The sequence below is a fragment of the Monodelphis domestica genome, chromosome 3, assembly GCF_027887165.1.
Source record: "Monodelphis domestica isolate mMonDom1 chromosome 3, mMonDom1.pri, whole genome shotgun sequence".
NCBI classification, from domain to species: Eukaryota; Metazoa; Chordata; class Mammalia; order Didelphimorphia; family Didelphidae; genus Monodelphis; species Monodelphis domestica.
This window is the reverse complement of record NC_077229.1, coordinates 345,389,406-345,405,135: the sequence shown is the minus strand read 5'-3', so window position 1 is coordinate 345,405,135 and position 15,730 is coordinate 345,389,406. Positions and strand designations below refer to the sequence as shown.

General features: G+C 39.6%; 1 protein-coding gene across 1 annotated transcript in view; it reads left to right on the top strand.

The window, feature by feature from the left end:
* PHLPP1 (PH domain and leucine rich repeat protein phosphatase 1) overlaps positions 1-15,730 on the top strand; it is a 292,324-nt gene that overhangs the window by 271,151 nt on the left and 5,443 nt on the right. The window contains exons 14-16 of the mRNA XM_007486860.3: positions 6,592-6,696; positions 8,693-8,887; positions 11,669-11,897. Of these exons, the coding sequence (XP_007486922.2) occupies positions 6,592-6,696; positions 8,693-8,887; positions 11,669-11,897 (529 nt within the window). The remainder of the gene's footprint in view (positions 1-6,591; positions 6,697-8,692; positions 8,888-11,668; positions 11,898-15,730) is intronic.

The following is a 15,730-nucleotide window of genomic DNA, read 5'->3' as shown; positions in this document are numbered from 1 at the left end:
AACTTTGTGAGCAAGGGAATAACATCATTTGAACTTCCCTTTAGGACAATTGACTTGTCCGGTGTTTATACAAATGATGAATTAGAGGAGAAGGGGACTTGGGGGAATGCTTCTTTGGTGGCTAATTGCAATTGAGAAGTAGTGGAATTCTGGACCTGAATGGTAGCAGTCTAAATAGTAAGGAATTATAATAAAATTGTAAATAAGTTCAACCTCATTAACTCAAAGTAAGTTTTTTTCATCCTGAATTTAAAGTTTGACCAATTTTCTCTCTTTTAAAGTCAGAGTGTAGTATATTATAATCTCAGGCAAGTAATTTAATCTCTCTGGGCCTCAGATTCCTTATCTATGAAATAAGGGAATAAACTAAATGGACCTCTGGAATTCTCTTTTCAACTCTTAAGTCTTATAATGCTAATAATTCCATTATTTGTATTCAAGTGTCCCTTTTTTTCAGTATACCACACCCATCCCATTGGAATTTTCTATCTTGGTTTTTACTGATTTAAATTGAAGTGATTTCATTCAATGATTAAATGATATATTTCTAGTTCAAATTGGTGGGAATTGAGGGTACTTACCAGCCCTTATAGGAACCTCATTTAATTCTTGACAGATATTTCTTAACTGAGAAAACTTTGGGGAACTACAGCTCCAAGTTCTTTATCAGTGAATGCTTTATTAAATAATTACTCCCACATTCTTTATCAATAATGTAAGCCCAGTAAAGGGAAAGCATGACTGAGAAGATTCATGATTGTTTGTTTAAGTTTCTAGACAACAAGTGACAACATTTAGTATTCATTGGAAAAACAAGCCAGGAGAAATGAGATAATTTCTCAATTGAGATGTATCAGCTATAGAGGATTTGAAATTTCTATCAAAGATAATGTTCCAATTCCAGCTTTATTGGTTCAAAACATGAGAAAAAAATGTAGCTCTGGAACCCATTTCCCCTCAGTAAAGATCAGAGAAATTTGGTATCAGTTTTTGTAGACTAGCAACCTCTTATGATAAGGCTTTGGACTAAAGACTGAATTAGAATAGTTTTTCTTGATCCGAAGTTCTAATGTGCAAAACACTTGTATAAATTGTTTGAGAAAGAAATAATCCACATGCTACAGCTACTCATGGGAACAACCTCTGTCCTGGGTCCCATCACTAGACTCAGCAAATTTCACATGACTTTTATTCCTTTGTCAGGCAGATTCTTCCTAGGTTTTGTTATGGTTGTGTCTTCTTATCATTAAAAGTGAATCACATTCCAATTTTAAATATTAGCTACATAGTATTTGAGGTCATAATAGCAGCAGTTCATATTTATAGCATCTGAAGCACTTCCCTCACAACAACTGTGTTAGGGAAGCCATAAAATTATAATTGTCCCTATTTTGCAGATGAAGTAAAGTCAGTTGGCTAACAGTTATTATGAAGCTAGTAAATGGTAGAGCCGGGACTCAGATCTCCCATCTCTCAAGTCAATGCCCCGTGCTTGTTTATTGCTTGGCTGTGTTTACCCTTCTCTAAGGAAGCCATGTTTAACTTCTTTAGAGGTAAATCATTTCAGTTGTTTACTCTGGCATTTTGTGGTGAGCTGTGGGCCTGGATATTTTTTAACTGTAAAATCGTTTGTGCATTTGAGTTCTCAAAAATCATTTGCTATAACCAGTCTTCTCATTGTGATGAGCTTACTTTCACTGTTTGCATGATTTGAATAGTTATTGCTGAGTATAGAAGTATCATCAGCCAACTGATATTTTAAAAATTCTAGATGTTTTAAATTCAGAACAGAAAATGAACCTTTAATCTTCTGACAACTCTGCATCTGGCTCTGATTTAAATATAAGTGACTATCTAGGATAGGTGTAATATTTAGGGGCTTTGGAGACTTGGCTTGCTTATTTTTATGTGCCTGGTCAAGTGCACATATCTATTCTTATTTGTACTAGCTGGACCCTAGTTTGAAGATCTCAATTAAAAGTGTTATCCAATGGAATTCCAGGGCCAAAGCAGTCATCAGCACATGGTAGGAAAAGGACAAGGAAAATCAGCTTCACTAAAAAGGGACAATTGGGATTTACAGCATTCTCAATAGAAGAGATTGTTAAAAGAGTTTTTAATTGGTTTGGTTTTCCTTCTTTTATTATTGGACCAATGAAAGGCACTAGATTCTTTGAAGTTTTTGCATTGTATGACAGACTTAGTGCCTTTTTGAAAAGGAACAGGCTTTTACAAAAGAAAATAGTTGAAAAACTTCACAGTCTTAATGTTTTTGTCTTGAAGAAACCTATTCTGCCAATTCCCACTTGAGAAATTTGAAAGGTTACAGAAGAAATAGACAGGCCAGTCTTCTTGTAAAAAAGCTGCCACTGCTATCTTTTTGTCCCACCCCCAACCCCACCCCCCACCTCACCCCCAGAGGAAGAACTGTAACAATAGGATTTAAAACCTGAAATAAGATGTAGACCTTCTACCTAACCTTGCTATAAATAGAAATAGGAATTTGATTCAAGATTTTCCTTTGGCAGCAGCATTTGTGATTCATATATTCTGTAATCACCTAGACTAGAGCAAAAGTATATTAAAAAAAAACAAACTAGTGGCAATAGTGGAGATAATAAGTTGTCATTTGAATAAAGCTTTAAGAGAAAAAAATCCAAAGAACTTATTAACAATAGGAAAAGATGTTCACAATGAATAATTCTCTTCTGCATGAACATCTGTCATATCAACACTGATGGAAGTCAGATATCAGTTTATTGTGTTAACTTGGAAATAACACAGAACTATTAGTCAGAAAAAAAACAAGTCTTTAATCAGGATAGGGATAAGTCCAATTTGGCCCTTTAATCACAACCTTTTTAGGGTGCAAACCCTGGGCTCTGGGGATATTATCCCTAGGGAGTGACAACTCTGAGGAACAAAAGAATTTGGGGAACCTATATACCACTCTAGATGACCTGAGGGCTTAGAGTGAGAGGGACAGTTGATTGACTTTACAATGGTAAGAAAGGAAAATGAAAGGAAAATGAGGAGTTACAAGACAGGAATAACAACTGGGGACTTCTAGATTTCCATGTTGACAATTGCTTTGACAGTTCTTGAGTACATTGTACAATAGTCCAATAAAGTTTTAAGTTAACTAGCACTAAGAAATAGCTTAAGTTTTTGGAGTGCTCTTTTCTGTGCTCTCTTCTCTTGCTGGAGGTTGTGCTAGAAGTGAGTATGTCTAGTACTAGTGTCAACTAGAAAAAACACAGAACTATTAAATAGTCAAGATCACTCTTTAATCAAGGGAAAAGGGGTTAGCACTACTACTACGACAACAGAGTTGCTTTCCAAGACTGCACAGAGTCAAGATGCCCTGGTCACCAGCCCCTGGGAGTGCCACTGACTCAGGATGGGCTCCGAGGAACAAAAGAATTTGGGGAACCTATATACCACTCTAGATGACCTGGGGGGTTTAGGATTAGAGGGACAGTTGATTGACTTTACAATGGTAAGAAAGGAAAATGAAGAGTTCCAGACAGGAATAATAGTGAGAGGCTGGGGCCCTACAATGGACACAAAAGGGAAAGACTCAGCCTAGGGCTGGGTCACCTTGGTCATGGACCTTAGCCTAGGGAGAAGAAACCATTGGGACAAAAGGGATGTTCAATATTGGATGGGATTAGCTGTTCCCACCCAAACTACCAGGAAGTTCACTGTCTGGTGAAGAGGGACCTTCCCTGGGGGGGGGGGGGGGGGGAACCTCTCCTGTGGCAAGGTCAAAACCTGGGGTTTCTACATTCAAACTAAATAAACTGGGGATCTCTAGATTTCCATGTTGACACTAGTGTTAGGGAAGCAACATAGCAAAATGAATAGGGTACTAGACTAGGAATAAGGAAGACCTGATTTCATATCCTGCCTCTACTAGCTATGTCACCCTGAGCAAGTCCAAACCTCTGTTTCTTCTCTGAAATGGGGATAGTAACAGTGTCTACCTCACAGAGTGGTTGTGAAGATCAAATGAGATTTTATATATATATATATTGCATAGAAAACCTTAAAGGGCTATATAAATGTCAGCTGGTGTTATTGTTGTGGTAGTGTTAGATGGCATGTGCTAATTCTCTCTTTTTCCATAACAGCAAAGCAATTACACATATACACACACTCACATATGGACATACAACATATTTGTAACAACAGGAAGACCATGTTTGCCCTATGGTACCCAGGCATTTATAAATTCAAGTCAGATAGCATTTATTAAGTACATATATATTAGTGTAATATATATGTTAAGCATGCATTAAGTATATAATTGTGTTAAGGGATAACACCCCCCCACCCCCCAAAAAAAGGAAAGAACAATTCCTACTCTCCAGAATCTTAGTCTCATGAGGGAAACAGCTTGCAGACAACAAAACATAATGGTATAAATTGTGGATAATCAAGAGAAAGAAGGCCCTATCAGCAAAGGGTAACCAGGAATGGCTTCTTGCAGAGATTGGAGTTTAGCTGGGTCCCTAAGGATACAAAGACATCCAGGGGGCAGAGGAGGAAGAAAAGATTTCCATGCATGACGGAGAGTCAGTCAAAATTCTCTGCATGCAAAGGCAGTGTCTGATGGGGAGATCAGCAAGGCCAGTGTTCCTGGGTCACAGAGTACATGGTGGGGAAGAAGGTATAAGAAGACTGAAGAGCTAGGAAGGAGCCAGAATAATAAGGACTTTATAAACCAAGTGGAGGATTGGGGGATGGCAGGATCAGAGGAGAGAAGAGGGTATAGCTGATCAGTGTTTCAGAGTTAAGACAATAGGCTTTGGCCTTAGATTGGATGTGGGCAGAATGGGAACAGGGTGGGAGTGGGCATGGAGGGGAGAAGGAGGAAATAGTGCATATGGCAGAGAGAATGGGGAGCTGAGGATAATCCCCTGGTTGTGGAGCTTGGATGACTGGGAAGATGACAGTGCCCTCACCAGGAATAGGGAAGTTAAGAAGAGGAGTGGGTTTGGGGAAAAGATAATGATAAAGATAAGTCCTATTCCAAATGAAACTGAAAGTCATGAGAAACATATAGATAGGCCTTGTAGCATTGTGAATACAGGGCCAGTCTCCAAGGCCTGGCCTTAAGTTTTTTTCTGACATATCTCAAGACTGTGATCCCAGGCAAGTCATTTAACCTCTAAGAGCTTGAGGCAAGTCTCTGAGATGCTTAAGTTACAAAGAAAGTTCTGATCCACATCAATAGAGGGATTTTCCTTGCATGCCAGTTATGTATATCAGTAAGAGGTCTAGTCCTTTTCTCTATTCCCTCCCTCAAGGAGTTTGCCTTCTGATAGGGCAAGACAACTTAGGGGTCTATGTGATAATCTGGGAAGAATGTTTTGATTTGAAAAGTCACAGAAGGTGGTGAGTGGAGTCATAAGAAGATAATCAATGGGCACTTTCCTGAAATAATGATAGCATAATTTGGTTACTGTTTCCAGTGACAGAGAAGGTTGATTCTAGAGTTTCATGGTAGATTCAGATGGCTACAGGAGGCTGGATGTGGTGAGCTCTCACCCCTTGGGACAGTGTGGACCACAGAGTGGGAACTGGACATCTGATTGGAAAGTTTGGTAGCATTGGGGTGCAAGTCTTTCCTGAAGCTACCTTCAGTAATTCCCTTTAGGAATTTTTTTCTTATTTGGTGCTTCTGTATTAGGATAGTCTATCCTTGAAACAGTCATATCTTGTCAAAGTTGTAGTGGGGCAGCTGACAAAAATTCCCATAACTTATTTGTAATTTAATCAGCCAGTATCCTTGGGATGGAAAGTTGAGTCCATCAATGATGAGCAGTAAAATACTTGGGGAACCAAAAATTAATCTGTGTATCAGGACAGAGGAAAGTTTGGCCATGTCTCTGAGAGTTGTAACTTAAATACCTCAGAGGTTCTATAATTTTATCAGTATAGTGGGTTGTTCACTAGAGCTGATTGCAAGCCCTCTCTACCTTATCCAGATGATGGTTTTTGTGAGTTCCCGTGACCAAAAAAAGTCATGACGTGGTAGCAATGAGCCTTTGCTCTGGACTTCAGTTGGTGGTCACCCAGTCCCACTGTGGACCCCTACTCAGAAACCGTTTAATATGGAAGGGCTTGCTAGACATAGCCTTCAAGAGCTGAGTAGTCCAGTGGGTCAGCTCTGCCCCAAAGATAGGCATCAAAAACAAGTCATATAAACACCAGCTAGTAATTTTGCTTTGTCACTCTCTGTATTTACTAGTCATGTGAATAATTCTTACCTGCATATCAATTTCTTATGACAAGGTTCTTGTGTTATATAGCTACTATATATAGTTCAATTAATATTGTTTGATGTTTCCAGAAGCAAGTTTTATAGGTTTGGTGTATACACCCTCTTGATTTGTATAGACATAAACAACAAGATATTTGCTGCTAGTAAAGATTTGGGAAGATTTGTTTGCATATCCTAAGCAAAATAAGAAATGAAAGAAATTTTAACACTCGTGAGAGCCTTGGGAACTTGAGCTTATAAAATGAAGCTAATGCGTGTCACTTGCCATTTTAGTGATTTCTTTTCCCTCTTTCCCCTGACAGTAATATCCGATGTTTTAAAATCGATCAGCCTTCTGCTGGTGATGCTTCAGGAGCCCCAGCTGTGTGGAGCCATGGCTACACAGAAGCCTCCGGTGTAAAGAATAAGTAAGAAGATGACTTTGGAACAACAAGTGACTCCAACTTTTTTCTCACAGCCCAAGTCAGAAGGCAGAACCAACCAGTGCTTGCTTTTCATAGGAAATTTATTGGAGGAATTTTTCCTCCTTAGAATGAAATGATGCACTGACTTATAATTGAACACCTAGCTAAGCCTTGGCTGCCCAGAAGCTCCTACTCTTTCCTTTTTAGAGATAGTATAACTGACATGTCATGTCTCTATAAAATGCCAGTGTTTAGAGAAGGCCCAAATGTTGAAATATGCCTCCACTGCTTTGAAAAGCCCCTTTGTCTACCTCTGAAGCCTGCTTAGAAAGCATAGCAATAAACCACCAAAGGAGTGGCCTTGATTATACATAGTCAAAGTCCCTTAAATTATTGACTTGTCAGTAGTTTTGTAGGGCTGTTTTGTTCTTTTTATCTCCTATGTAAAGTGGCCATTGGCAATACTCAACACCTATTTCCTGTAGAATGTCTAGTGTTGCTTTTGGGTCCTTGCCCATCTTAATTTCTGATTTTTTTTTTCCCCACCAGCCCTCCCTCCCTTTTGGGACAGGGCATTGGTTTTCTTTAGACTATCAGAAATAGTCCCTGTGTTCTGACATTTGTTGTTTTGGTCATTCCTGACCTCTGATGTTTTAGGGGAGTGAGGAATTAAATTGTAAATTATTAGACTCTTTATTACATAACAAAGAGAAAGTTTTAAAGCCCCCAAGCACAAGGTAAGAATCACTTCCCATCCTCTACCTTCCAGCTTGAATACTGGTTGAAAAAAAAAAAACTGGTGAATTAAACAGAGGCTCCTTGAAACATTCTCATCATGCCACTGCTTTTCCTTGGTACTGTAAGCAGAAGCAACTCAAGCTGTGAAATGCTGATCCTTCTTTTTCTCTCCCTGAGGGTTTGATGTGAAGCTGTGATAGCTTCAATAGCTAAAAACTGGGTGTCCCCATCACACCTACTGTTTCCTTTCTCCATTTGTTGACAATGAAAGCACAGGGAATCCTAAGAAAGTTTACCTCACCCTCTCCACCCCCCATCTGAATTGTAGCTATTGCATTATTTCTGTGTATAATATTTAATTTCATTGTAACAAATAAGAATAATTGGCACATTCAATAGACAGGATTCTATTTTTAGTTCTTTTGAAAAGAATTGTCAGTTTTTTAAAAACCTCTCAACTTTAATATAATCAATCAAACAAACATTTTATTTTTTTAAATCCTTACCTTCTGCCTTAGAATCCATACTAACTTGGTTCCAAGGCAGAAGAGCAGTAAGAGCCAGGCAATTGGGGTTATGTGACTTGCCTGGGATCACCCAAATAGGAACTATCTAAGGCCAGATTTGAATCCAGGACTTTCTATTTCCAGAACTTCTATCCACTGAGCCACCTAGCTGCCCCTCAAATAAGTATTGATTAAGAGCCTTCTATATGAGTGAACCTATGTGAGTAAGATTAACTGAACTTGGGGTCCTATGTGAAATGCAAGACAATAGAAATAAAATGTTATCCTATTCTCATACTATCCTTCTTTCTGGTTTCCATTTAAAGAGTAGAAATCTCAGGAGAGAAAGGGGGAGATCATGTCTGTAAATGGAAGGATAAAATATCTTAAATACATTAGTTCTGACATAAGATAGGTGGTTCAAACTAGTTAAATACTTACTCCAAAATCTGATTTAAGTCATTGAGTTTAATCTCCTGTGTGTGGAATTGCAGTGAGCAAGACAACAAATGAGTGCATAGTCTCCTCCGATGTCATCTGAATCGCTACTGTTTTCACAGAAAGCGTGTATGCCTGGTGCTTATTAAATCCCGGCCTGGCAGAGGCATCGGGCAAGAAGCTTAGCTGTGCTTCAGCTCTTCAAACTAGCATTCAGTGCTGGAATGGGAGGAGAAAAGACGAGAAAGGGGGATTTGTAGGAAAAAGAAAGATGAAGAAAGTCAACTGTCAGTCACCCCTTTTTCTTACTTTCTTAGGTTGTGCGTTGCAGCCCTGTCAGCAAATAACTTCTGTGACAACCGAGAAGCTTTGTATGGAGTCTTTGATGGTGACCGCAATGTCGAGGTGCCGTACCTCCTCCAGTGCACCATGAGTGACATTCTGGCAGAAGAGCTACAGAAAACAAAAAATGAAGAAGAGTATATGGTCAACACCTTCATCGTCATGCAGAGGTGAATGTCGGAGCTCCTCCGGCTCTCTGGGCTAGCGAGAGCCCAAGTCATTCATCCGCCAGGCACTAACTGTGGGCCAAGCCTTTTGTGAAGCATTGGTGGTTCTAAAGACACAAGGGAAGCAGGCTTACCTCAAATGGGGAGGTGCATTGTGCTGCATTTTGGAGGGATATCTTCTGCCTTTTGGTTAGGTTGGCTGCTGGCTTCCAGAGCTCCCAGGATCTCATATAAGCCATTCTAAGCACCCAGGTCAATCCTATAAAAAGCTGAGCTTAGTTTCAGGTTTATCTTCTTTCAGTGCACTCATGAAGCTAAGTGAATTCCAGAACTGCCCTGATGAATTTGAGCCCCAGGTACCTGGGATTCCCAGCCTTGCTGTAGAATAGATGTGAAGCTGGGGGTGATGATGGGACTTCTTGGAGATCCCCATGACCTTTCTGAATTGAGATCTCTAGTTAAAGGATTATGTTCCAATTCTAGCGTCTACCTTTATGAGATTCTATTTGCCATTGAAGGATGATGCAACTTGTACTCATATATTTTTAAAGCTGAGATAATAATGTTTTAGGTCAAAGATTTTATAGTTGTGTTTCTTCCAGATCAGTTTTATTAACAGGAAGAAATAATGTTTTTAATGGTCTTTTGGGTCATTCACAAAAGTATAATGTGTTTGACCCTATGTTAGCATAATGTTGGCTGTGCTCTAGAAGGTGTGGAATGTTGTTCCCACTGGCATGTACCAGGGGCATCTGACTATTTAATTAAAACAGATGGGGGGGGGTGTAGAGGAACAAACTATGGTCACTTCTTTCTAGTACCTAGTCAAGGAAAGCTCTATTCCCAGGGTTCTTAATCTTTTCTGTGTTGTGGGTCACTTTAGCAATGTAGAAGCCTCTAGTCCCCTTCACAGAGTGTTTTTAAATATATATTTTTAAGTTCACAAACTCCAGGTGAAGAATGATGCTCTCCAAGTACCCCTGGAACCAGAAACTTCTTATAAGATCTTCTATTGCAAATAAAGTAGTCACTACAGGGAGAAAAGTAACTTCCCCTAAAGTCAAACTACAAGGGATACTTCATTCAAATGATGCTCCTTCCTTTGTCACCCTGATGACCGGGTGGGTTGTAAAAGGATTGATTCTGAGTCTATAAATTCTGAGTTTGCAAATTGCAAATACTTTCAAGATGGGGCCAGGAAAGAAGGAGAACTACTCATGTTAAAAAGGTCACAGAAAGCCTAGCACTCTTCTTAGTCTGCCTCCCAGCCCTTTGATCCTCTTTCCCAGTTCCCCTTCCTCCCAAGTACTGAGCTGTGATTCTAGTCAGGGAAGGAAAGTATATAATGAGGACTAATTTGTAGGGGATTTTTCAAGACCCCAGGAGTGTGGAGATGGTGGCTATGCTATGGCTATACTATCCCTCCACCCAGGCATCTTTCAGGCTCCCATTGGAATGCATGGAAGAACAATTACTAAGATACACACCCACCATTTTCCTTTTGTCCTATGATAGTCTCCCATCTTGGAAGCAAAAAAAAAAAAAAAAAAAGAGCAAGGTCCTAATGTAAATAACTGAGTTGTGTGATCAGAAACTTGGGAAAAGGAGGCTTTTCCCTAATTAGGTCTCCTTTTGAGGAATAGTAAGGCAAAGGGAGGAGAATAAAGAGTAGTAGTAACCCTGCTCTCAGCACTCCCTTCACTACTTTGCTCTCCAAATGCTTCCCACTAATGCCATTCCTCCCCAGATCTGAAGAGAAGGAAAAATCTCCATTTCCTTGAAGGGAAAGCTAGAGCCTCTGCCAGGCAGGAATAGCCTCAGGCAATCAAGAGCTCCTGCACTGAATTCCAGACCTGTTTAGTCTGTTTGTCCCTCATTTTTTTCATGTGGTAATGGAGTGTGCCACACAATGAGGTTTGACATCTTGAGAGGAATTACAAATTCTTTGGCATACTAGTGTCTAGGACTGGACTTCCAGAGCCTTGGGTTTCATTCCTAACTCTTCCTCACATTAACCTGAAGCAAGGTTCGGGCTCCATTTGTGAACTGGTAGTGGCTCTGTTACTTCCTCTTGCCCACAAGGGGCCTGTGTGAGCATAAATGATATAATGAGGAGAACTTAGCTAATGGTGCTTGGTCTTGTCCTGAGGTGATTGTCAGAACTTGCAGGTGAGGCTGTTGTCCTAATGGCTCTATGGATTAGTGACCACAAATAAAAGGCGAAATCAGAAAGACTTGGGAGAGCTGGATGACCACAATGTCCTCTCTGAGTGTCCTAGAATTGACTGTGTCAGCCCACAAAAGCTCCATTGTATATGAGGGAAAGTGGATTGCCCAGGACTTCAAGGCAGATAACCAACCCACACACTCTTTTTTAAAGAGGGAAAAAAAAATCAGTGAATTTTCCAGTGTGTCCCTATTTCTGTATAGGCCCTCTTCTTCCTTTCCTTAATAGTGCCCCCTTTGGCTCCCCAGCCTTGGGCCCAGAGAATGGGCACTGAGGGCCCAGGTCGCCTGGGGAGCATGCATGAGCTGGGCAGCCATCTGTGTAAGAGTGCAAGGGCTTCTCGCTTCCCGTTCTGCAACAGCCGTTGTGTAAGTCGGCGTGTGCCAGCCCTTTTCTCTGGAAAGCTGTACACTTTGATGAAAAGAGACTGGACTGATTCTCATTCTTCTGCAGGGCTTTTCCACCTCCCACCCTGTGCCCCATTAGGTAGACTCTCCAGCGAGCTAGCAAAACTCACATGGGATGCTTCCTCTTTCTTTCCTTCCCTCCAATTCTAGGAAACTGGGAACTGCTGGGCAAAAACTTGGAGGCTCTGCCGTCCTGTGCCATATAAAACATGATCCTATGGACCCAGGAGGATATTTTACCCTGACCTCTGCGAACGTGGGCAAGTGCCAAACAGTTCTGTGCCGGAATGGGAAGCCTCTGCCTCTGTCGAAGTCATACATCATGAGCTGCGAGGAGGAGCTGAAGAGAATCAAGCAGCACAAAGCCATCATCACCGAGGTGAGGATCAGCTTCCCCTGTGCTGGGAGGGAGGAGGGCGCCCCTAATGCCCACTGCGCTTTCCCAGAGACCGCCAACCCCCCCGGGGATAACAGAGGCCGTACTGCCCCAGTGCCTGCCTCCGAGTGCTCTCAGAGAGATGCAGGGATACCTTTAGGCCGTGGGGGCAATGACGGCCCCCCTCACAGACTCATGGTGTCATGGGCCAGGGAGTCAGGAAGACCTGAGTGCCATTTGTCTCCATTTCCTCATCCCCAAAAGAGGATACCTATACCTCCCTCAAGATCAAATGAGATCATATTTGTAAAGGGGCCGTGTACAACCTACGAGCTTCTTCCTATGGTTGTTCTGGTTGGGGTTCTTAGGTCATTAAGGTGAATGAGAGAAGACACTTTGCAAGCCCTTCAAGCACTGTATCAAACATCAGCTCTTTGTTTTCTTTTCTTGGTCATATTGAGGGAACCTGGTATCCTAGAAAGCCTCGGCTCTCAATTGTTTGCCATTTCTTTGCTTACATTTGGTTGCTCAGTAATGAGAGGTCATATTGTAGCCTCAGGAGATTTTCCAGTCTTTCTTCTTGCCTGTTCATAAAATTGTGTTGAAACTTTGATATAATTATGTTCTTAGGTCTCTAGCATAGGTGTGACAGATTTATCGCATCTTTAATAGTTGTATCATTTCATTAAAATACTTTAGCTGAACTCTATGACCGAACTGTCTTCTACTGAATTCCACCCTATAGCACATTGTGTTAATTGTCAAGTTCTAGTATAGGGTTAAATTTTTGTCTTCTTTCTATGATGACAGCAGGAAGGTGGGTGCTCTGGGCAGTTTTTATATATTAAGGAGCTGATACAAGTGAATGTATAGTTTAAGGAGAAAAAAGATACAAGGAATGACTTGGGAATTAGACTTTTCCTACTTTAAAACCCTAAAGAAATTTGTCCTTGGTTCTTTAAAAGAATTCCTTTCTCCCTTGCCCCATTTCTGAGTATTTTAAAAAATATATCAATTTTAAACAAAGTAGGTGTGGGATTTCACTGAGCCCTATACTGGCAAAAGCATAGAAAATTGTCTCCTTCCATCGTGTCTGGTAGCACAAAATATAATAGGTTCATGAGGTGGTACTCCACTTGGTACCCAGGAAGGTTTGCCCCTAATGTGAACCTTTAAAAGAAATAGAGACAGGTAGGGCAGCTAGGCAGCATGGTGGATAGAGGGCCAGGCCTCGAGTTGGGAAGACCTGGTTTCAAATATGACCCCAGACACTGCCTAGTTGTGTGACCGTGGCCAAGTTACTTCACCCCATTGCCTAGATCTTGCCACTCCACTGAGAACTGATACTAAGACTGAAGGTAAGGGTTTAAAAAAAAATAAGAAAGGAAGGAGATGTATACTAGAAGATAGGATGCTTCCAAGGGGCTACTAAGGAAGTAAAAGTTATTCCGTTTTAGAGTTAATCATGGCAATTTTGTACATAACTCTATATAACTCCTTTTCTTTAATAAAATTATATTTAATTTATATTTAATAAAATATTTTCTTTAATAAAATTATACTAGAAGATAGGATGCTTCCAAGGGGCTACTAAGGAAGTAAAAGTTATTCCATTTTAGAGTTAATCATGGCAATTTTGTACATGACTCTATATAACTCCTTTTCTTTAATAAAATTATATTCTTTCTGTATAGAAACATCTATTGAAGTCAAAGTTTGTAATTTAGATGAAAATCTGCCACTTGTATATCATACAAAAGCAAATAGCCAAAATCATTAGCTGAAGAAGAAGGCTTAATGATAAAACATTTTGAATACAGCAACCCAAGAAACAAAAGTGAAAAATGGCCCTTGGTCCTGTTTTGCAGTGATAGTAGCAGCTTGGTGGGAAAGTGGGACAGAGAGTACCAAGAATCACAGTTTTTAGATCATCAATGAACTAATTTGGCTGATGGTACTGTAATTGTGAGATTGTTATCCCCTGACCAGTGAGTGAGCGTGTTGCATTTTTGCCTTCAGTCATGTCTGTCCCTTTATGACTCCATTTGAGGTTTTCTTGGCAAAGACCCTTGGAGTGATTTACCATTTCCTTCTCCAGCTCATTTTACAGATGAGGAAACTGAGACAAACAGGTTTAAGTGACTTGCCCAGGGTCACTGAGCTAACAAGTGTCTGAGGCCAGAGTTGATCTCAGATTTTTCTGACTACAGGCCTAAGGTTCTATCCTCTGCACCCCTTAGCTGCATTGAGCATCTTGACATTCTTGCTATATTTAAAATTTAAGAGAGGTGGAAGGTGTAACTAAACAGAAAGATAATATTCCTTAGAAAGGCAAAGAAAGGAAGTTGACAAAATTTTTACTGTATGTCCCACTACTATAAGAAATATTATTTTATGAGACCTTTGACCATCATGTATTGCTATATTAATGACAAGCATTTGTAGAAAAGACTAGAATGATACTGGAAAGTATTATGGAAGAAATTAGGCATAGACCAACATCTTACATTGTACACCAAAATAAGATCATACTGGATAAATGATTTAGACATAATGGGTAATATAAGTAAATTAGGGAATCATGGGAAAATGTACATGTCAGATCTGTGGATAAGGGAAGAGGTTTTGACCAAATAAGATAGGATCATGTAAAGTAAAATGGATCATTTTGATTACATGAAATTAAAAAGCATTTGTACAAACAAAAGAAATACTTCCCAAGATAAAAGGAAAATAGGAAAACGGGAGGAAAGTTTATAGCAAGTTTCTTTGATAAAAGTTTCATGTCTCAAACACTTAAGTACTAAGCCAAATTTATAAGAATATGAGTCATTCCCCATTTGACAAATGGTCAAAAGATATGAACAGGCACTTTTCAGAAGAAGAAATCAAAGCCATTTTTAGTCATGAAAAATATCCTAAATCACTAATGATTAGAGAAATGCAAATTAAAATAGCACTGAGATACCACTTCATACCTATTACAGTGATTAACCTGGCAGAAAAAGAAAATGACAAATGTTGGAGGAGATGTGGGGAAAGTAAGGGCACTGATGCATTGTTGATGGAGTTATAAACTGATCCAACCATTTTGGAAAACAATTTTGGAACAATGCCAAAGGGCTATAAATCATTGACCCAGGATTACTACTTCTAGATCTGTATCCCCAAGGGAGCAAAGAAAAAGGAAAAGTTATCTATTTTTGTAACTAGTTATAGTTATAGAAAAGCTCTTTTTGTGGTAGCAAACAATTGGGAATCAAGGAAATGCCCATGAATTGGGGAATAGCTGAACAGGTTATGGTATATGATTGTGATGGAATACTATTATGCTATAAGAAATGAGGAACAAGATGCTTTCAGAAAAAACTGAGAAGACTTACCTCAACTGATAACAAAATGAAGTGAGCCGAACCAGGAGGACATTGTATACAATAAAAGCAATATTTTAAGAATGGTCATCTGTGAAAGACTTTGGAATTCTGAATTCCAAAGGACCTGTGATGAAAAATACCATCTACTTCCAGAGAGAGAACTGATGAACACCAAAAGCGGATTGAAGCATACTTTAAAAAGCTTTTTATTTTTCTACTTTTCTTGGTCTGTTTTCTTCTGCAACATGGCTAATATTAATATATATTTTGCATGATTTTACATGTGTAATTGATATAAAATTGCTTGGGGCAGGAGAGAGGGAAAGAATTTGGAATTCAAAAAAAATTTTAAGAATTAAAAAAATATATGTAACTGGGAAATATATTTAAATCAATAAAATATATTTTAAAAATTAATACTACCATAAAAATAATTGCCATTTACACATCAACATGAGATGC